The sequence below is a fragment of the Photinus pyralis genome, unplaced genomic scaffold, assembly GCF_008802855.1.
Source record: "Photinus pyralis isolate 1611_PpyrPB1 unplaced genomic scaffold, Ppyr1.3 Ppyr1.4_LG1, whole genome shotgun sequence".
NCBI classification, from domain to species: domain Eukaryota; kingdom Metazoa; phylum Arthropoda; class Insecta; order Coleoptera; family Lampyridae; genus Photinus; species Photinus pyralis.
The window spans coordinates 34,479,544-34,503,935 of NW_022170249.1; the positions used below are offsets into that span (position 1 = coordinate 34,479,544).

At 34.8% G+C, this 24,392-nt stretch overlaps 1 protein-coding gene across 1 annotated transcript in view; it reads right to left on the reverse strand.

Annotated features, from left to right (window-relative positions):
- LOC116159997 (ETS-like protein pointed) overlaps positions 1–24,392 on the reverse strand; it is a 113,740-nt gene that overhangs the window by 14,690 nt on the left and 74,658 nt on the right. The window contains exon 3 of the mRNA XM_031473112.1: positions 373–489. Within this exon, the coding sequence (XP_031328972.1) occupies positions 373–489 (117 nt within the window). The remainder of the gene's footprint in view (positions 1–372; positions 490–24,392) is intronic.

Consider the following 24,392-nt stretch of genomic DNA (forward strand, 5'->3'; position numbering starts at 1 on the left):
CGCTAATCTATTTAATTAATGTATAAATAGCAAATGTTTCAATAAATCATGACTTTTTATGATATTTAATGAAATGTATTTAAAATTAAGTAAATATTTTAAAATTGTGTACATTCCATAACAGGGTATCGCCAAAGGTGTCGAAAGAACACATAATAATGAGCTCGAGCTCGTATTTGACTTTCAATGTTTAAATGACAAACACGATTGTTAGCTTGGCTATTCGATTGTTAGTTGTGTGTATACAACATCAAAAATACCGACTCGTAGTGTTTACACAATTTGATTTCCCCGACAACGTTAAATTTCTATTGTTTTCTAAAACTATAATGGTGGGTTTTGTGTAAAATTTTCAGAAAGCTCAATACGTACCTTTGGTAATATTCAAGCGAACTTGTTCTTTTTCCCAAGACGCGAAAGACGCTTTAAGCGCCTCCGTCATGGTCTTATTCGTCCCCGGCGTCAGTGGTGGCACCTGCGTCGGGATATCTGAAATAATTGAAAAGACTTATAGCAACATGTCAAACTGGTGGTTATAGGGAGATGGGAATTGTATAAAAATTATTTGTATTCAGGTTACGTGTTACTATGCGATGTTATACAATTGGTTAACGAGTCCTTTAATCCAAGCACTCACTCCATAAGGTTCATCGTCTTAAAAATATAACACTAGAATTTATTGGTTCATTCATAAGTAGACTGAATTGTCTCATACCGTTGGCATAAAACAACCAAAATGATTTTGCCAATCCAAATTAGATTAAATACGCACTAAAAATAAATAAGTGAATGGATATGAACAAATTAAGAAGGATGCGTGACCGTTAGTCAAGAGCACCTGATCTACCTGCACATTAAAATTGATGGAGAGCCTTCTAAAATAATTACCGAAAATAATATTCGGCGAATGATAATTGTAACGCAAGTGGGTGAAATAAACTACATAAATATTGGGATATATCGTGATTCATGTCATGTGTTAAAATTGAAATAACGTTTTTATTGTACGACCCTTCTCGCGATAACTGCCAAGACACCCACACCACAACAATCATGCAATAACCAAACAGCATTCGTTTGTTGAAATGTGTTTCGGCAGATGTAGGTGGTCGAGTTTTCACTAACGAAAATAATTGGCATATTTTTTTAAACGATTACAAATTTGCAAGGCAATAAAATCGATTTTAAAAATCTAATACGTCACATAATAACCACAAGACGCCAAGTCTGTGGTGTGTGGCATGTATACAAAATAACTTTTAACACAACTTAAATTCTTGAGTTGTACAAGGCGAGTGCCATCCGATTTGTTATGCGACGCATCGCTCGCGAATACTTTTGTTTCTTATTCATACTGGAAATAGTTAAGTTTATCGACAAGAAGTCTAAACTGGCATTATCGAATGAATTTTTCAGTTCCAAAATCATTACACTATTATGTTTTATAAGTGCAAACGCATCTTGCTTTTTTAATTTTTTGAAGAAAACCCACTGGCTTTTGATCCATATTTTTGACAATGACTGTCGAGTGTCGATATCATCAGTTTGGAACGTTCAGGTAAGTAAATATCTACACGTCGCGTTTCGTGTGGCCAGAATAAATTTCACGATAAAAGCTAAAAAGCCTTAGAAGCTTTATACATTTTGCAAGGCTTGTGTTTGGTTTATTCGTTTTTAAATAACGTTTTAAAAGAATTTTTTATTGAGTTGGACCTAATGTCCTTAAGATTGTTCTTCACAAGCCTATTATTCCAACCCAATAAATCAAATTGCAAAAAAAAGAACTCGGACCTGCGTATAAATTACGCTGTTGACAACTGTTTGCTACCGTTTTCATTATTTTATCGCGTTTTGCTACATTAGCCGATAAAAAATTCATAACGAGTAATTATAGAAGCATATTACTTCCGTAACCCAAAAATGCCATCAGGTTTACCAAGAAAAAGTAAGCAACTTATTCCAAAACTTATTCGTTATTTTGAACGAGAAAGAAATCATGGTGGTCCAATTTTACCAGTCGCAGCAGCAAGAGGTGAGTGGTTACTTTACTAATATAAGAATTCATATACGTAACAAGCTTCATTTCGCAGAGAGTTGCGGATACATTCAATATTAGCCTCCGAACAGTGACTTCTATTTCACAAATGTCTAAATCGAACAAACCTCTAGAAAGCCCTAAAAAAATCAAGGCAATGTAAAACACCCGTTAGCGATGTTGATAGTTTCACATAAGCAGCGATTCGAAACTCTATCTATGACATGATCCAACATAGTAAGTTAAAACACAATGTAGAGGCGTTTATGTCAACTGCGCCAAGATTATATTATCGGTGTTTACTTTCTTGGTAGATGATTAATAATTAAATTCAAAATCTACGCCATATAATGCAAGAGGAATCAAGCCCTTAGAGAAATTCTCCGAACTATAGCACGTTCCCTTCGTAGGTAGATATTGACAATTAAGTTTTTACCTTTCATAGCCAGTAGATGTGTCTCGTCTAGACGATCTTTCCGCCCTTTGAGAGTACCCTCCTCCGACACTTAGTTCTGTACATATTTGCACTAAAAGTTTTGACATCATCAGCAGATATGTCTCGTGCTATTATTCCACCTGACTTTGATGAGCACACTCTCCCGACAATTCGTGCTCAAGATATTCGCTTCGACTTCAAAATTGGTCCACTATCTTGTCTCGGTAACGAACGAAAGGGCGGCATGCTCGGCCATGTTGCCATTATCAATATGAGGATTAGTTACTTTCACGTTGAAAAACCCCCAAACATCGGGTTTAGATTAGATAGAATTTCAGCGCCTCCGTTTAGGGTGCAACGTCTTGAGGTAGGAACCTATGCAAAATTGAAAATCGTAAATTCCAGTCTCCTTAGAAGAGACGCAAATTTTGGTAACTTCGTCTCCCAGACGAAACTTTATGGGTCCTCGGTGTATTTGATACCTCCATTACCAATTTTTAGTGCACTTTCACTCTCAAAAAATAAAAACGTGCACTTTTGCGCTCCTGATGTCGGACTGTCTGTCTGAGTCGCAAAGGTTGCGGAACTACACCACTTACAGACTTGGTATTGGTGTCATTCGCTCAGCAATTAAAAATTATTTCATGTTTGTATTCTCGTTAAGGCATGAAATGTCCATAAGGGCTATTAAAATCGAAAAAAACAAATTTGTCTCTTGCTCAGAAACAGCGTAACGAATTTTTTTGTTACACTCGGTACAGTGGGATACAAGTTGTCTACCAAAGATTAATAACTATAGTTTGACATTACACATGGATTTATGTACCGTGTATCCTATTTTGGTTAAGAGCGCAGTACATCTCAGCTGTTTTTAAAGATAGAAACTTGCGGTTTTCGCGATCCTATGCCACTTGTATGTAAAACTTTTAATACCACAAACAGAATCAATCTATCTACGTTTGATTCTGAGATACAGGGTGAAAACGAAAAGCTTGATTTTTTAGGATCTACTTTTTTATATGATTATATATTATATCATTTTTTTCAAAATTTGAAACGACTTCTACGGTCAGCGATTTTTATTGATTAGTCTTGATTACTATGGATACATTAAAAAAAACAAAATCTCCATGAATCCATGGCCTACTATTTAAAAATCGTAGAAAAATCAGCTTTTTTTTGTTCATGGCTAAATTAAAAAAAATGTGGATTGTGATACATCAATATCATCAGGAAAAAGAATGCAAAAAATGACGTTAAGATATACAGAATGTTGCAAAAAAAATGCCAACTTTGGGTCAAATCTCAGAAACGATAGTCCAAACAATTGTTCTACGTAAAAATATCTAAAATAAGCAGACTGAAATAAGAAAGCTGATAGCGAATTCAGTTGCAACTGAAGGCACTGAAGTTCGTATGGCCATATGAAATGGCATCTTCAAAAATTGATTCTTGCACTCTATACACGATTTTATTAGTCAATCTAATAGTTGAAATTAAAAATAAAAATAAATAAAATAATTCATAAACATATATTAAAAATTAAGTCAACAATTTGGCCTATATCATCGAAAGGTGTCTCTCGGTCTCACACCTTTCACTAATGACTCGCTAGTTGCCAATACTTGCTAATTATATAAATAATTAATATAATTAATGGTATCCTGACAATCGCACCGAGTTCAATGCCAGAAGTGAACGTAGAGGTGAATTTAAAAATAAACAAACGTTCGAATTTCATATACATATCTTCAGAAGTTCCCTCGTATTTCTCGCGTACACTGCAGAGATAAAAATGTAGAGAAATATGGCAATTATAATTTCAAAACGTATGTGCCTTCTAATTAGAAGAGGTTAGTGCTTTAATGAGCTACTAAGATTATTAACCGCAAAATTCCGTAACGTTGGTATTTCAATTTTTGTATATATAGTACACACTCTGGAAACACGTTCCGCGTAATCTCGGCGTATAAATTCATAAATAATTCATGTGCACCATAAGTAATATTTTATCAAGGTTTCAATTAGCCGTTGATAGATTATGGAAAAGATTCTGCAGGTGAACGAAGTCACTTTAACAAGCCATATATAAATTGCTACAGATATATAACAAATTTATTGAACGGCCGCTATGAATAGAGAATTGTTAAATAAATAAAAGGGAATGCCACTTTAATTACTCAAAAAATAACGCGAAACGACAAAAGGTGTTTTTTCAATTGAGAAAATTATACTGTACGAGCTTAATGAAGAAGAAACAACATATGGTGTATTTCGTATAAAAGGCAGGTGGTGAAAACGGTGTTGTGTACATATTTATTTGAAATAGAAAAAGAAGGGTGGTTTTTTAAAAACAATAACAATAAAATTTAACACAAAACCTTACCGAAAATATCACGTTTACTCCGTCTAATTAGTGTGAGTTAATTTTTAGATTTAATCACATCCCATAAATCTACCAAATACAAGGTTGAGCTAGTAAGTAATTTGCATTGTTATAAAACTGACACATACACCTAAAAATTACGTTACAATCTTGCAAATACCGAACATTTCCTGGGCCCTTCGCTTAATTTATAAGTTTAAAAAAAAACGAATGTTTACCTAAATTATTTAAATTTATGTTAAATTAAGGAATAAAAGTTCCATTCGAAGGGCATTAAATTCTCACGCCTGTTTTAGACAAAAAAATTGCATTAAGTGCATAATTATACGCGGTAATAAGTATTAATAATAGTAGACCGCAGCTGTTAGATGCATTTTGTCGTGATCGGGTGCCATAAATGTGAAAAGCACCTGCCCTTATATTGCCGTTTTAAACTTTATCAAACAGCCCCGAACACCATAATGCATATGCAGTATGTGATTCTTGTCGGATGCCGTTAAAGTGCATAAGACAAATGGTCTCGTATTTGAAAGCAATAAGGGTGCTAATTTATATTATTACAACAATGTTAAGATTACGAATCTACACGGTTAAAATGAAATGGATCATAAAATTAGCACACGATATATATTTCACCAGTCTAAAGATAAATTAGGTATCTCCTTCATTTGACTACAAAAACAGTCAAAAGCAAATGCACACGTACTTTTTGCTTTCCACTTACTAGTTCGTTTGTAGAGGTAGATACTGCATCTAAAACGATCAACCCTTAATTCTTATGGAACGAAATGCCATATTGCCATGCGGTTTTTACTAAACGTATGACAGGTTATGTAGGCAGCACTATCAACTCTTTTTAAATTGCATTTTGCTAAATATACCGGGCGTAGTCCGTAAAGGCTGCCTATTTAAGATATTTTTACGTATAGAATCTAGTGGCGTAGGTAATAAAAAAAATTTGGACCACCAGTTCTAAGATTTGATCCAAAGTTGGTATTTTTTAAATGCAACACCCTGTGTAGTTTCACGCCAATTTTTTGCATTCTTTTTCCTGATTACATTAATGTATCATAACGTATATTTCTTTTTATATTATTATATATACCGTATTTTTCAAAATGTTTCTACAATCAGCCATTTTTATTGATGGTATCAGCTGCTTTAATTACCATGTACCAATTGACGTTAAGATACACAGGGTGTTGGAAACATTGCGTCAAATCTTAGAAAGTGTGGTCCAAAATTTTTGTACTACGTCACTGGCTTCTACGCGAGCTTCTACGTATCTAAAATAGACAGTTTTTTATCCTTTTTCTACCTTACATGGGTAGTAAGATTTCCAAAACCTTGACACTGGATGACATCTACATTCGGGTTTTATCCTCCCCCTTCCCCTCCATAGAAGGGACTTTTCCATATTTTGGCGTTTATGAGGACTAGAACGATGTGGTTTTTTTACGTTGGTCTATATCGCTCGGTTAGGTTCTAAAACCGACAGCATTATCAATAATTATTAATATTAACGTGAATCAAAGGCATCATTACAAGTATGGCAGTATATTCGCAAGAATACTCAAAATATAATGGTACAAGATTACTGCATGTAGATGGAGCTTTGGTCACAAGGAGTTAAGAACGAGTCACTATATGGATGAATGGTGTTATTCTATATAAATAAAAATGTATGTTTGTTTGTCCGTCCGTCCGTCTGTCTGTCTCTTATGCCTGTCTAAACCGTTCATCCGATTGCGATGACTTTAGGGAATGGTTGGAATGCCCGAGAAGTTTTTCGAGTAAAATTGTGCGAGGTGAGGCCGCTGAAACCGAGTGTATGTCCCATCCGGGAGCGGAACATTGGCCGATAGGTGGTAATAAGTTCGCCGGGCCCACTATAGTTCGCAAATTAGATTATGTGATAAAATTAAATACGTCTTATATAGTAACATTCTCTGGTATTGTGCCGTATTCCCTACTATTTTTTGATAATCCCTGGTATTCTTTCGCAACCGTTGTTCTATGATAATGAATCGTATTATGCTTTGATACAGCATTACAGCGTATTTTGAAATTGTATATTGGACATTGATTTGGTACATGACGAAAAGTGGACTTTCCTACTATCTTTGCTACATACTTCCACGTATCACAGTTTTATACGGACGATGGCGTTGGTACTACTATTTCAGAAATATCGAATGAATGTTTTAGATATCATGTAATATTCTGGAAATCCCGATAGTCATCGAGACGATTGTAGTGAAATATTCCCACTTCAGTTTTCTTTAAAATGTAAAAGTTGCTACGTACAATTTACACCTACAATAGATCCAGAGTTGTAAATAGGTCTAACACATTAACTATAAGATCATAAAAACTGACCCGAAATTGAAATATTCAAACATTCAAATTTTTATGTAAAAAAAGGATGCAGAAGGCAACAACAAACATGTTTCCCAAGTGTTCGTTTGGGAGCTACGCGCCCTCAAGTTCCAACATTTTTACGTTTCTTCTTTGCTTCTTGTTAATGGGAAGTGTTTTCAGGCTTCGTTGTTAGATTAATGGTATTGGGATATTGACACAGAATTATTTTATTTGCGAATCCTGATCCTCACCCTCATTCTCATCATGTTTTGCTACTTGGCCAAGAATTGCCATTTTTTTACTACTTAATTTTAGATTCGTTATTTTGATTTTTCAAAAACCAAACGATACCCACGGGATTTTTTCCAGTTCAAGCGACACACGACCTTTTTCCAAATTTTAGCATTTATTAGCCAATTTCGGCAAGAACTGATACATTGTTTTCATACACAGAGACTACATTTTGTGCTTTTGTTATCTTAACCATATTTTGGCGCGCACAAAATTATTATATTATACAGTTTTGCAACTATTAAACCAGTTCATTTAACATTTAATTCGGGCTTAAAAGGCCGAAAGGACATATGGACATAGCTACACCTCAAACGCATGATGTGATGCTATTATTGGGGAGCGGACAAGAAATATCTTGTACGTTGGAACCAAAATTCGAATCATGCTGTAAGGGGTCTGAACTAAGAGGTATACAGTATACACCATCATGCAGACCACATCCTAGCCCAAAAGCACAAGAATAGGAACAAAAGTCGGTATGATCCTCCAAATTTTATAAAAAAATGAAAATTGTAATAGCATTGTGAATTCTGGTGGTTTGGAAAAGAGACAAGACACTCTCTTAGAAGATATTATTTTAGGGGAACACGAGGGGGAACATAACAAATGTTTTCTGTCAGAGAGGTGCTGAGAACCCTCACAAGGATATGAAGACTTTCTCAGCATTTCCTGAGCTCCAGGAATGTTTTGATCGCCTTGGAAATCCGTCCCCAAGACTCATTACTGATACCACCCGCAATCGGGCCGAGGCTTTTACGTCAATTGTGGCCAAGTACATTTCGGGGAAGCGAATCGACTACGTGTGTTGGGCGAATTTTGGGATCTGTTCTTGCATACAATTCAGGTTTTGCCTCTCAAGCATATGCTAAGGACGCGGTCAAGGCAAAATTGGAGAACTTTTTTATGAATCATATGGGCCAGAATTAGCTGATCTCGTTTTCCCGTCACAGGATAGTACCGACGAACTGTCAACTGACGTGTAAATGGATGTTGAAGTTAGTTTTCATCGAGGTTTTCATGTTCCTTTCCTAAAAGGTTATTCTTTCTCAAATTCTGAACTTCAAAGTGTGTTTGGTGCTTCTTTTTTATAAAGATAGCTCCTGAGATAGCTATATAACAAAATAAAAAATTCAAATTTTTTAACCAGTACCGCACCAGTAATCAATCTTTGAAAATACGAATTATCCTTAGTAATACTCATCGATCACGAGGGACTAGTGCACCCAGTTTGTCCTCACATTTCTCCATGTATTGGGACAATAGAGGGAAATGAGTTATAAAATCTTGAGCGGTAAGTGGTCCAGAACAGATTGATGCTAATATCACGGTAGGCTAAATTTATCAAATCAAATCAATTTTATTCTCCATTGTAAAAAAGCTTATACAAAAATTTATACTTAACTAACTCTAGGAGAAAATGGTGGGAAAAATTACTCCACCACCGACTAACAAATACTACTTCATAAAGAACAGGTATGTGCCGCTTTCTGCAGTGCATAATTTGAATTGATTAGATACGGTATCAATTAATCGAGAAACAAAAAGGAAAAAAATTTGGTAAATATGGCTGGATATTTTCATTATAATGTTGCTAGGATACTATCATATATGGTGTTGTTGTTATACAACCATTTCTTTAATTGCTTTACATTCCTACACAATTCCGGACAATGATCAACTATGTAATTATAAATTATCCCCAATCCCCGTAACCAAAAAGAGAAGATTAGAAAATTCATATGTATCAGGACTATCAGAGTTATGTGTTGCCATTATCCCGACGAAATTTGTGCATACATTAATATTTTTTTCAAATTTGGACATCACCCAGAAACGAACTGACTTGAAAACTGCGCATTTCACTCCATGCACGCCCAGGTATTAATTCTGATCAGCATGAAGAATATTCCTTAGGGGCCCGAATAATACCGCCAGTATCATTAAAAATATACGATAAACGCAATCACATAAATACAACAGTCATGAGAGAGGTTTAAATAATATGCTTAGCAACAATGGATACACTAGTAAAAAATAATATAATGAATATGGCGTTATTACCCAAAAAAATTCACGATTCGTACGTGTTAGACAATGAATAAAAATTCAAAACTGAAGGTACTGACTCACACAAATCATTTTTATAAGTACATTCTGGGCACGTTTACGAAATCATTGGTATGTCTGTGTCGGTTATGATTATCATTGAACGAAAATATAAAATTATACAAGAAGCAATGTAACGAACTCTGCGTTTGTAAACGAAATTTTCACATTAAATTTGGATCCATAAAGAAGCACGTGAGGGCAGCTCTTCATCGTATTCAACAGCAACCACTTAATGTAGTACCAACATCCGGTAATCAACTAATAGAGGTCGTAGTAGCTGCACCACTAATTGTTCCACCGCTACTGCTTTGATATGAACTGAGCGTTAATTTTACCTAATTTTGAGATCGATCTCGACCCGTCAGGATTGGAAAAGGTAAAACGGGTCCGTTTAAAAGTTCGAGCGAAAGCGTGCATAATGAGAGGAGTAAAAAAAAGATGAGCGTAAATTGAAAAATATCCAGAAGTGTATTAAATAAGGTAAATTAAAAATTTTGAGCACGTTCTATTCGCATGTGACGCAGGCTCAAGTTGACGGCCGACGGATGTAGCGTTTAGTCCCATCAAATTATCCTATTAAAATTATTCCCTTAATTATAAAAACATACGAGACCATTTTTAGAAGGAACGAAACACCGTTTCGAGAGACCAACGTTAGGCTTAATTAAATTGACAAAATCGTAAGTTGCGTTATAATTAGCAAACTAACCTATACACTCGTTAATCAGTTATACAAACTTATTAATTGCTTTTTTAATTACAAACGCGGGATAGTTTAGAGGCATTTACTGAAATGTATGTAATTTATTAATAAACCCGCGTCACGTGGTTGGCAATTACAATAAATTATATATTGTAAAAAAAGAAGTTCGTTCGATATAAAGCAGATGACAGTTTGTTTAAATTTCCAGCAGTTTTTATGAGTTTTTGTATTAAGATGTGGATGATAGAATCTAAATTAATCCCGTTTCAAGGACCTATCTCAAAAATGGCCAAACGATTTTCTAAAGAGAAAAAATCAAAGAATAAATAAAGAGCCCCTATAAAGTCTCGGTAAGTAAGTGTACGATAACACAAGTTAAACCATCAATTAAGCGCGTAATTCAGTCAAGCTTTTGTAATCTTATTTGATGTAATTTATGGAGTTTAAATTGTATTGTATTTTTTTGTGTTCTGACCCTATATGTGTTACTCGAAATTATAAGTACAGCTTATTAAGTAGCTACGAACGAAATTGAAGACTGATGTGTACACTCATGAAAATTGATCTTCTCGATTACAGATTTATTGATATTACAATAGGTTATGACATTTTACAAACAAAAAAAGGTGAACCTGTGGAAGTCCACCTTACTACATTGCGAAACTATCTTTTTTACAGACAGGGATAAAAGCGTAGCAACAATTACCTTACTTGTTTTGATACACTCCAGGCGTCATTAGGATAACCCTTTACACTCACGTAACGCGAGCAGCTTCAAAGCAAAGAAGTATGTGGTGAGGGTTACAATTAGGCGAATGACAAACTGCAATGCCAAATAAAGGGTGCCAACGAATTCAAATAACTATTGTCGAAAATTCAGTATACTCAAACTATGCTTCCCTCAGGTCACTAGTGGATAATATAAGAAAGTAGGTACATTCCGTGACATTTTTTGAAAAATTCGAAAATATGTCTTCCTAAAAGATTCTACTCAGCAACTTTCAAATTTATTTTATATAGAGGATGTTCGTAAATATGATGTAAATACGGAAGGGGCGAATTTTACTTATTTATTTATTGTCCCTCACTTACCGATCTACAGGGTGTTATAGTTTTACTGTACACTTTACAATTTATACCCTTAATTTATAAACATATGCGAACACAAAATACAATTTCAACGCCAACTGTCAAAACTAATAAAAACAAGATATTATCCAAATAAAGTCAAGGCCTACTGAACCATTTTAAAAATCATAGGTACTTTCATTTAGCTACTAGCTACTACCGAAAACTGATTTTTATTATTTCCTCGATATCGATCACAGATATGCAAAAATCACAAGATACCAAAAAGTTTCTAAACAAATCAGAAATCTTGTTTTACAATCTACCAGTGGTGCGCCGAAAAAAAGTTCAGGAGTAGAAAATTGAAGATGACTCCTAAAAAAAACAATACTTTGTAGATTATCACTGCCATATTGACCAAAGATGTATGAACAAACTTAAAAATCTTGAAATTTTAACACCATGTAGATCGCTAAGGAAGCATTTGGGCCGATGTTCAAGTATAATGAACTGTTAGTTCTAAAAGAAGCCAAGGAATTAGCCCCTTCAGTATTTACATCATATTGAACACCCTGTATAGACGAATTTGGCTTACGTTTATTTGGAGATTCTACTTATAAGTGACGTAGCCGTGACAAAAGTATTCTAAATTATTCGCAAAACACAAACGGGCTTGCGAAAGTTCTCTATTCATTTCTAATTTAGCCCTAATGCACCTCCGATCATATAAGCTGATCGTCACCACCATTAGAAAAGCGATTCGGTCACTGACATTTGAACCAAAAAAATGTTAGCAGGCACATTTAACTAATTCAGCAAACGTTCATCTTCATCCAAATACTTATCAGCTCTAAATAGTAAATAATAGTAATGTTCAGAATCAAGATCAAAACTATTTAAATAAACTAATCGCGAGGGATTAAAAATGGATGATGCAAAACTTGACATTCCCATAAAACCATAAGCTGAAAATGTTGATTTAATAATTTGATATAGTTAAAAACAAATTTTGATGAGCAGCAAAGAATATGGAACGAAGGAAACGAAATTTGTGCAAATTTTTTTATTATTCGCCAATTTCATCAGGGAAACGGCAAAACAGATTGACTTGATGCACAGGAACTAGATTTTGCCATTTAAAAAAAAATACTATTACTATGCAGCCACTAACCCCAAATTTTCAAAAAATCTTGTTCTGAAGATATACAGGGTGTAGAAACGGTTACATGCCATAGGGATTTCAAAGGGCATTTCTTTATATTGAAATATTTTCTCCCCTAATTATTTTACAGCAAAGTTGTAGATACATACTTTGTAGATTGTAAAATTATGCGTCTATTCATGTGCTCATTTGTAATTGTTTGTTGTTGACAATCGGATAAATTAAGGAAATTATGAATCTAATTTTTGTTAGTACCTAATTTTAGTAAAATCCATCTTGCCGTGAAATTATTGGAACAAAAATTTTTACGTAAATACTAAATTCTAATTTTTTATTTTTTCCAGTTTCCCGAATTGAAAAATAATAAATGAGAACGTGATCAAACACAGAATTTTTCAATCTACAAACTAGTTGTAAATCAGCATATGCATAATTAAAGCGCATTTTTGGTAATACAAATCAGTATTTTATTAGCGAAGTCTAAAATTATCTATCTCACGAGTAATTTTGGCTGCGTTAAATAATTAATATTATTTAATTACAATTGAGTACGTCTTTATTTTGTAAAACACATCACAACGTAAATAATTAATTGTACCAGTATTGGTAGCGCTATCTAACGGTAAAATTATAGCACCTCCGAAAACTATATCAAAAGTATTTTCTTAAATTATCGATCTCACAAGTAATCTAACTCAAAATAGACTAGAGCCTGCACATCTACGCTATAGCAGAAAGCTTTTAGTGAAAATTTGAAGTTTCTAGCTATTGTAGCTGCTGAGATCTCAGCCGGACAGCCGGACGGCCAGCCATAACGAATATAATAGCGTATTTTTTTCAAAAATGCGCTAAAAAAACTATTTACAACTTTGCTCTAAAATAATTAGGGGAGAACATATTTCGATATAAAGAAATTAGAATTGAAATCCCTATGGTGCGTAAACCGTTTCTACACCCTGTATATTGAAATTTTGAAAATACAAACTAAGTAATGATGCGCGATCGGATCGAATGCAAATGGATGAGATCTTGCTAAATACTGTTCTGTCCGAGGTTCTGTCATCAAAATCGGGTGACTCCACGATTCGCCTTCAAATTAGATTTAACCGACATTCAAATAATTCGACAATGGTGGTGATGTGGAAACGTATCGGGTGAATATTCCGATATTGAATGTGAAATTGATTCAATGGGTATACTATTACAATATAAAATCAAAATGTCGTTTCCGACCAAAATGTCTACTATCGAGGAGGGTTGGAAATAAAAAAAATAAAATTGTTTTCTTTTAACTTGCCACATACTTAGATAAGGGAAAATATGTAGGTATTTTGAATACGTCGTTTCTTATTTTATACACTTTTTGAACAAACATTCAACAAACATAAAATTATGCATGGATTAGACACACCTAAAGTGACGTACCTATGATTTGGTGTTTACGTATGTATGTGACATCTTGATTGTTGAGGAAAATATAGGTACAAATCGAGGTACAAATTTTACCTCTTTTCCAGAGATAGTGTGGATAAGTCAAAAAATAAATACACATGACAAAGTGTACATAATAGCGTGTTATGTCAAGTGCATTATAATCAAAATAGTTCGCTTTAGTAGTTGTTAATCTATATCGTGTTATTCAAGGGTGAATTTCGAGAAGAGTCAAAGTACATCATCAGCAGATTCTGAAGATACAAGAAGAAAGACCGAGGATATACGAGGAAGCTCAAGGGGTTACGGGACTTGGGCGGAAACACAACGTACAGTGTTGGAAGAAGACAATGTTTCACTCCCAACTATTTGATTTTATCAGAGGGTTTATCTGTCGATAAACTATAGTATAATAGACAGTGCGAGTATATCGGGAGCATAAACTAATCTTAAACAATGGCCAAGACCATTTCGAGGGAATGTGGGGGGAATAAAAACGGTTTATCAGTGAACCACGATACTCTTATCGCCCCAAATAAACAGCAATGGGATAGTTTGTGGGGGTGCGAGCACGGAAGCTTTTTTAAAAGGTAAAAAAAGATCATAGATACCTAATCGGAGAAGAAGAGGTATTCGTTACAGCATCAATAAGCAAATGAAAATCCTTTTTGAAAAATAGAATAGATACAGCTCTTCTTCTGTTATAAGCACATAAAGAATATCTTAATTTTTATGAATCAACAAAATATAATTTTATGGCAAACCTTACTGAATCACCCTGCAGAGGTATTTATAATTATATCACTACAATAGTATATGAAAGTTGTTTGGAATTGCACTACGACGACAGACAGACGAAACAGTGACCTACAAATTTAAGCAGCGAAGTTATCCTAAGAAATTATGATATTAGCCCTAATGGCTTTTATTACATTCTATTCGGTACCGTTGAAAAATAGTAACTTATAAACTATAAAAAAAAACCAGAACAGTCCCAAAATTTACAAATTAACCAGTAAAAGTGGACTCTCACTAGTTTGATTTAAACTTCAACTGTAAGTGCATGCTCCGCTATAAATAATATTTAAAAAAAGATCCGTTGAATGAAAGAATTTAAATGAAATTACACAGTCTCACAGACCACTTTCACTATTTTAAATACACAATTTTTTCCCAACTTTGCGCAACAATTGAATTTGTCTGAGCAGTGTGTGAACTACTTGGAGTTTATTTTAAAAAAATGTCCATCCATTGTAGTTTCGTGCGGATTTTGGTGACTTCTATGAAATCAGTGAGTAACAATTTGAGAAAAAGAATTTAATTTAGATGCACATGGCCCAAAATGTATAAGTGAACCGGTAAAAATACTTCGAGGAAATATGTTTCAAAATTCAAAAATATACATCAATTCAAATTCTTTTGGCTCGATAATGCACCTACTATACGTGGATCTATTTTGATAGGGATCATTCAAAAGTAATGGCCGACGTATAAATAACCCACCGACTATGCCTTTAATTAAATAGTTCATTGTTAAAATAAAATTTAGTTTAATTGTTCAGCTGTCAAATATAAATATTTATAAATCGTACAATTTGTATTCCGCTACGAGATACAGATAAAAGCTGCTCGGTACTGATATGTAAAAACTTGACCTTGGAGATTCGCGGCCTGAGAAAGAAGGGGTGGAATACACTAAGACGGCTATTGTTTAAATATATAAAAAACACCCTTGTACTAACCTGGTTTTGGTCTGCTGAAAGCCTTCATTGTTTTAATTCCCATCCCGCCACAAAAATCCACAGAGTCTATATACATGTGACTAGATGTTTCAGGATGTGTAACCACCACAAAAACTTAATAAACTACACCTGTTGATTTTTGCAACTGACAGAAAGCACCATTTCGTCATTAGATAAATACAATATGGACCAGTCGGCTTGTTCTTCCCCCGACCTCTTTCGCGTAGGTGGTAATTTGCTACTGCATATTTTTTTTGGTATTTTTACCGTTTTGGTTTATATAACTAAAATGAATTATTGCAAACGCTCCCCTTTTCTTCGGAATCGTCACTTGAATCTATTTTTACTGTGCTTAAAATAAACTACTAAGAGAGAAGACTAAGTTAATATAAGTATGATCTCTACTGAATTGTCGGTCTCATTTCTCGGTTGGAATTTTAGCACAGGAACACCCTCGATTTGTACCACCGTTAATTAGTGTTAAAAAGTTAGTACACCCAAAATTTATAAAAATGCTCCTTCACTTACACTAGACTAAGTTAAAAAAAACTTTAAATTATGCACATCAACCAGCACTAAATTTTATCGTGCGCACTTATTTCTGTATTTATTTTGGAGCTTATTCGTCCTTTGTAAATTTCGCCATCGATTTGTAATATACATTTTTGCGTATACGAGAAATTGGTAAGCGTAGACGATTTCTTTCGGCACAACAAAAACGAGCGATCTCGGTTTTTTCTAACGCGTTTTATAGACACACAAAGAAGTATTGCTGAGTGCACCTGTGCAACTCAAACTTCAATGGCTTGGGAAGTCTCAAAAGCGGCGTTGATTCTCCCTCCATGTGTGCGTTGTGTGTGCCTAAACTTATGAATGAATACTCTCTCTCCGGGTCTACGTTGTTGTTGCGGGGATAGCCGCTGCCGTCGCCGCCGCTCCGTACGAATTAAGCCGTGAGAACCTCGATGACCGGACTCCTTCCGATCTTTCCTCTTCTATCTCACCTGGCAATCCTATTAATATCGAACTCATTTAAATAGGCTCCTCGTTCGTTTTCATTTTTCTGCATGTATGTTTAATTAACCGATACGAATTCGGACGTTGCGGTTACGCCAGCGATTACTATTGGCCGTTCAGCTGGGTCGCGGTTTTGCTTTTCTTCTGTAATTTTTTTTCGTTTTGGTCAAAACTTCCGGAATATTCAAATTGGGTAATTTTCCAAATTCGGTTCAATAAAAACAAGTGAATATATAGTTCAGATTAATACAGGTTTGTCACCGGCATTAAAAATCGAATCGGTGAAATCTGCAAGTCAAAATACTTTTTTAGGAATAACGTTATTTCTGAAGATATCCATAAAAAACATTTACCGTGAGAAAGCCATAAACGAAGGTTGTGCCGATAATTTGTAAGTCGTTCATCGTCGATCTATTACCATAAACAATTATTTAAAGAAATGGAGTACGGTCTTAACAGAGATTAATTAATGCTTTCAATTTCTGCTTGTAATTATTGCTACAGAAGCTTGCAAGGTGAATATAGGTACATTAAAAGAAGCTATTTAAATAAGACCTGAAATAATTTAATCGTACTCGGCAAAAGTTAAAATCTCTGTATCTCTTTGCAACGAATAGGAGTGAAATCAGTAACAATAAAATTATTCAGTATCGTTTTAGCAAGAACCCACCTCCCCAAATGATAATCAAAAGCACATTTTATTGTAGTCGAAATTACAGGCTTCCAACAGTTTTCGATTTATTAACGTGCTCCTAAAGCGAGTTCATGATTTTTTCCGTCCGTCCGTCCGTCCCGGGACATGATAACTCGCGAAAGCTTTCCAATTGTTGCAGTGACCCAGGAGCTCGTTTGCTATAGGTATTTGTTACAAGTTTACATCAATAAAACGTTAGAGGAGCATTTTTTGACATACCTATCGTCTCAGTGGCGAAGATGGGAAACTTTTCCTATAGGGAAAATCGACTTAATGTGCCCCTTTCCTAACAACGCATACATATTTCTTAAAGGTCTTTACAAGCGGTGTTTTTTTATTTTTAATTTAATAAGGTTAACAAAATAAGGAAGCAGGAAATAAAAATCCAACATTTAGAAGTTAGAATACTACCCTATATCAAAGATAAAGTCGTATATAATATAAAAAATTAATGATATTGGATTGGATATTCACGCGTGAGGCGACAGACTGTGCTGTGTGAAAAAAAAACTGTACTAATAATGAGTAAGACGACGTTAAATCAGTAGTGGAAATCTCAGAGCATTTGTTAGCGATGAATTCGGGGTGCTCTAAGCTCTAGATCATCGCCCTCGCTTTTACTTTTTGTCTTTCTTTTCTAGCGTCATAATCATCATCAACACATGAGATCACTTTTTGTTCAATTTAAACATAGTTTTAGATATTATGAGCTTATTTTTTATATTTTTGTACAGTTCTTTATTGATATGTTGCCCCTATTTAAAATTGCCCGGAATGCTGCCCTTTACAGTGAAGTTGATTACGATGTCAGTAGTGTTAACAGTAATATTGCAATCAATTAAGACTTATTTTACAAAAGGTAACTGCAGGATTGCCCTTTTTAATTCTATAATTGATTTTAAATTGAAATTTACATAGTTTTTGCGGTGACAATCAATAGATATTCTTCAACTGTTTATGAAAAGATAATTGGTACCTACTGCAAGATCGGTGGTTCCCAACCTTTTCGTGACCAAGGACCACTTTCATATTTTTGGGGGACCACAAAGTTTTAAAAAAATTCGCTCAATTTTGAGTTTGACTATCTCTTCTCTAAGGTCGTAGATATAATCTTCTCAACATATAACCCTTCGACGGCCAACGAACTTCGTGTGTGAAACAGAAGTCGCATGTTCAGAGTTTATTTCAAAGCAAACTTCTTTAAAAAGGCGAGTATTTAAGCCGTTACTTTTGATCACATTTATCACTTCCATGACTAACTGCATCGTATTATTAAGGTATTCAGGACGAGTCTTAGAAGCCAAAGCCTGACGATGTACGATACAATTAATTGTTTCATGTATAAATCAAACTAAACTTTGGTGGCAGATGTGATAAAAAAACAAGCTCTTTTTTCAAATAAGTTAACCACCCTAAAAAAAATGGTGAAATTTGCAATTCGTGGCATACCAAAATTGCATTTTTTTGAAATGGAACATCCCGTACATTATTCAATATTTCAATTCTTCTCTCAAGTTTAAGCAAGATCTGTATCAAGCATACTGTACCGAAATTCTTGGTTCTATCGAGTTGTGAAAATAAACCGTATTATTTTAAATTTGATTAATAATAAGATAAGAACAATAGTTAATGATTCCAAAAAGTCATAACAAACTTTACGAACGGTTCTTCTCAGAACCACAGAATGTTTTCAAAAGAAATTCGTGATCTTATTAATTGTTGTTCTTCAGTCAATAATTTGTTCAAACAATAACGTTTATTTTAAAATCTGGATAACCCGGAAACGATTGAATTTAGGTACTTAAGGTACATTATGCTTGATGCAGATCTTGCTTAAACTTGAGAGAAGAATTGAACTATTACGAATAATGTAGGTACAGGATATTCCATTTAAAAAAAATGCAATTTGATTATTTGTTCTCTTAATTCACAAGGCCTGGATTTGACTTGATATAGAAATGTTGGTGAATGTTTGAAGGTTCACCGGGATAAGCGATACCACGTTCGTCGGGTCTAATATGTACATAAATAAAGATGAAAGTTCGTCTGTCTGTTTCTTATGCCTCTCTAAACCGATCATACGATTCCCACGTGAACAGGAAAAACAGGATTTTATGTTTTACAGTCATAAAGAGACTTGATATTTGGAACGTACATGTTTCGTTGAAGGCCTTAAGGTGTAACCCGAAAGAACTTCCCGAAGTTCCTACAGGAATGGGGGAAAACGGGAACGAGGTACGGAAAAAACAGGATTGCTCAAAGGTAGTATAAAGATCGCCGGGACTGCTAGTTTTTTCATAATTTCTAGTAAACCATTTCCATTTCTGATTTATTAGACATATCTAATCAGCTCCTTTTTGCTAACATTCCTATACGCTACTTGGCTACTTAATTCAAGCATCAAATCCTTAGGGATTTTTCCGAGATAGTGCGTTTTCCTTTTGTGAGTGCCCTCTTCTGACATTCCGCTAGATATTTGGATTTAAAATTTTTCAATAATCTGCGAGGGTGTTCACGAAGTATGGACGGATATTAAGGTGCTATAGAACTTATAAAATTTCTTGAAAATGCAATTTTTTTAATAACGTATTAAGTAACATCTCCCATTTATGTATGAAAGATTATATCCTCGATATGACCACCCTAGGCCGCGCGGCAATGACGAATGCGTTCATTGAAGTATTCGATGACGCGTTCACAAACATCTGGTGGAATGCTGCTAATAACCCTTTGAATTTCTTCTCGAATTTCTTCCTTCAATTGGTGTATTATTTGTGGTTTGCTCACGTACACTTTCGATTTCACAAATCCCCACAAAAACGTCTCTTTCCAAGATCTGTAGGCATCAACTCTTGTGTAAGCTGAATCTTGTACGCATGCATTTTCAGATCTTTTCAAAGCATTACGTGCAGTGAACTTGTTGATAAATTCAGTTGCGAGGCTCGTCGGCGAACCGATTTTCTAGGGATTACGGTCACACTATCACGTACGACAGCAACGTTTTCTTATGTTCGAACAGAATGGGGGCGTTTGAAACAGAACCCGTCATCTCAAACTTTCGAATTAACTTACGAAGTGTAGATTCGGTTAGACTTTAGAGCAACGTTACCTTCGAGTATCACATGCATCACGAACGGATACCGTGGAACTTTCACTCTTTTTGTAATAACTTCTTATCACTTGGATACGTTGCTCAGTTGTTATTTGCTCCATGACGAAAATAAGCATCAAACAACAGTGCTCACCAAACGAAACCCACCTGCTACTAATAGGAAGGTTATCAGATGACAAACATTAAAACGGCTGCCAACTGTCACAGGACAAAATAGCGCTAAATTCAAAATCCTCCCTACTTCCTGGACACCCATTAAAATCTTGCATACTTTTTGTAGGTGGTACATACAAAAAAAAGAACGTCTTTCGAATTTAATACAAATTTCACGTTGCTATTTTCTGTGTGCATTTTTTGCATCTTTTATTGTTTCAAATATTTTTTCCTTCTCAGTCATTATCAGATTCAGTACCGAGCATAATATTCCTTGACACAAACAGATTCGGATAGATTAATAATCAAAAATAGATTTGCAATTGAAAGTTAACGATTTAGTATTATGAATAGTAACGGTGTTAATACGCATCCCTGTGAGACACCTTTATGATGATGGTAATTTATTCGAATTCTTCGCGTATTTTTATCGTTAAGATATTTGCATTATTGAAACGACATTTTTGAATTTGAGGATTAGTATCAGAGCAGAAAGTTTAGTCACATTACATCTCCTTATAGCGCAAAACTATACAGCCGTAAATGCAAACTATTGCGAGTTTTTTTGATATTTTTCCACCAGTCAATCAAATTCAAAAAAATATTGAAGAATCTCAATATCAACTTCAGCAATTTTTTCCACTGTAATGCTCAGAAACATCAGAAGCTTGGTATTCAACCTGTTGGAATTTTCCATTTCATTTTTTGTCTGTAGAAGTGTTTATGTTGGAACACCTGTTGCGTGATGCTATGTTAAAATATAGACGGCGCGTGTACGTAATACTAATAATATGTGTGTATGTAAGTGTTATGTAAATTACTGGTAATTACAATAGACACAAACATTTATCAAAACTACGAAAATTCAATAATGTATACGCCAGAGAGACCTTAAAAAATCTTCTGGATAACTTTAATCAATATCGAACCAAATCATTGAACAATCCAATTAACATATACAAATTGGAAGAGACAAATGATTTGTTTCGCCTTAATTTACTCGAGCTTGGGGCGTATAAAAATGTGTAGGTGCCACAAATAATTGATTCGGTATCGTCTCGAAACTTTTAAATTGGAGATGTTTAAAAATAAAATTTAAAAAATGGCAATTCCTCATAGAACGCCCGAATCGGTTCACCAACCTGCTTTAAATCTTTTACTACGTGGACTTCCACTATTCTACTACCTTAACAATGCGCCCCTTTCATCTCTCTGTATACACCTGCATTTATCGTTTCTAAAATTTGGGAATGTCCTAAAAATTCTATGAAAGCAACAACCGTATTCACACAAAAGGTATTCCTTTACAAATTTCTATTGACAAACCTTGTAAATAGATTATAATCTAGGGTACGCAAAGAGCCTACGGGCAGCAACAAAAAAGGGAATTCAGACTCGACGCTTTACACCTTAACGTCAAGTAGGCTAATCCTATGAAAATATTTGATTTGAACTATTTCGGCACAATCCTGATTTTGATCTCGACTATATAGCCGTTCTTTGTCCGTTTAGGAACAACGAAACTAAAATACGCGGAGATGTCTCGAAAAATCAAGCACCGATTCATTAAATTAGGTTACAGTACAGTAATTAATTTTTCAGTTTGACAAGTTTAAGCGGATGTAACAAAAAGCGGTAATTAGTATAATATCCGCTTATAAGAAATATTTCGCCTTGGAGATTGTTGAAAGTGTTCCACTAGTGCAGGAAATGCAACCGAACGAAAATTGGTTAATTTGCATGAACATCCGATCTGTGAGGTAACTGAAAATACGTAATTCGCAGATGGCGGACGTTATCGTTGTGTAAATATTTAATTGAAATTAATACTATTTGCGCGAAGATATAGCGATGTGTATTTGCGAAAAATGCCACAAAAAAAATCGTGCCAAAATCTATGCCCACATTTAAATTGCGTAAGGGTGGTTTTAGACCGGATATAGTAGGGATTTTTCACCCTCGCAAAGTGAACCACCGGAAGTACCGTAGCACCTTGCGTAGAGACTAGAGCTGTCACCGTAGCTCCCCTCGCATGTATCGTTCCTTATGAAGTTGTATGCATTGCGTCACATGGTTTTGGTCTCGTTTATTACTTTAGGGAGATTCGTGTGTGTTTACTAAGATTAAGAACAGATTGGAGCGGTTTAAGTTGTGGTATGAATGAAATTTCGTGCGAACGGCATGAGAAAGTTCCGTACTTATCAATGATTTACGCACCATCTCGAGCTATGTACAAGAATAAAAGGGGAAATTATCAGCAGTATTACTTTAAAATTGCTTGTAATCGGCGCTTCGTATCTCAAACAGTTGTGATTATTAAATAGCGTATAAATTAATTGTTATATCAGTTCGACAGAAAGGCCACAAGTGTGGGTGCAAATGTGTGGTAGACAAGATAAGAGAGGCCGAAGTCAAGATGAGCTTCGGCTATTGCGCGACGTCACACCGGAAGCTGTTCATCACTCTACGCGAGCTTCGGGCTGTACGTACGACATTGCCTCCGGCTGGATATATTTAAAGAGTAGCAAAGCAACAAACAAACATTCGGGGCCTCAGAATGTAGGAGTTAAAGACGGGGGCAACGCGTTATCAGCTGGTGTACCATTATTTTATTTAGGTCACCTACAATTTAAAGTACTCTTGATAGAGATGTATGTCGCGGTTGCGCTCGCATTTTAAATTATTCTTTCAGCGACTAAGTCAATTAATGCCGATGCCGATACGAATTGGGATTAAGCATCGCACGTATTAATCAAAACCCACGCCATGTGGATAGTGTATCTTTACAGATATTTAAGTACAAGAAACATACCAACTAATGGTTGCGGTTGCATGGTCGAAACCAATTATTTAAGGTTATTAGGCGATTAAGTTTACATTGACAGTCATTGCCATTGGTAGATACAAGGCTTGTCTTGAACAATTGATACTGCTTTTCGGAAGTTTATATCTTAAACTTGCACGAGAGTGGGCCATTGTCGCCCGGGGCGAAATCATAATTTACCGCCCCTTTGACGTAATAAAAATATTGATGTTGGTGTTTGTGAGAAAAAACGTAATCATATGAAAGAACTGGGCGAAAACGATTTAATTCAAAACCATGTATAACCTGTGTTCAAAACCGATACCACTAGTACCTATAAGTCTAAAATTCAACTTTTCGGGCTTAACGTGCAGCAAAATCATTTATAACTTCGTCAAAGTTATATTTGTTCTATTGACAAAATGCCCAACTCATTCAATCTTATGAGCCTATGGTAGACTTCAAGTAATTTTTCATTAATTTCAGCTTTGAGAAGCTGCGCTCACATGAAACAACCTGCAACACTGACAGCTATGGTTAAAAAGATTCGAAGCATAATTACGATATTAGGTATGCAAATACCATCGTTGCATTGCTAAATGAATTCTAAAAGCTCGAGCGGCACTTTTCTCATGTAGGTACATTTAAATTCTAGTTGGTTTGGTAATCACTTTATTTTCATTTGTATCCTGTTTAGATTTTTTGACGAATTTTTATTGCTATCCATCGCTAATAAATTCTATGTCGGTTTAATTGCAAGTGTTCTGGCGATTAACTGCATGTTGTGTATTCTCGAATTAGTTTTGGATCGAGTCAAACTCTTTCTCATTTTGGTGAATTACGACTTTTTTATTCGTTTTATGAAGTTTGAACCAATTTCACTAAT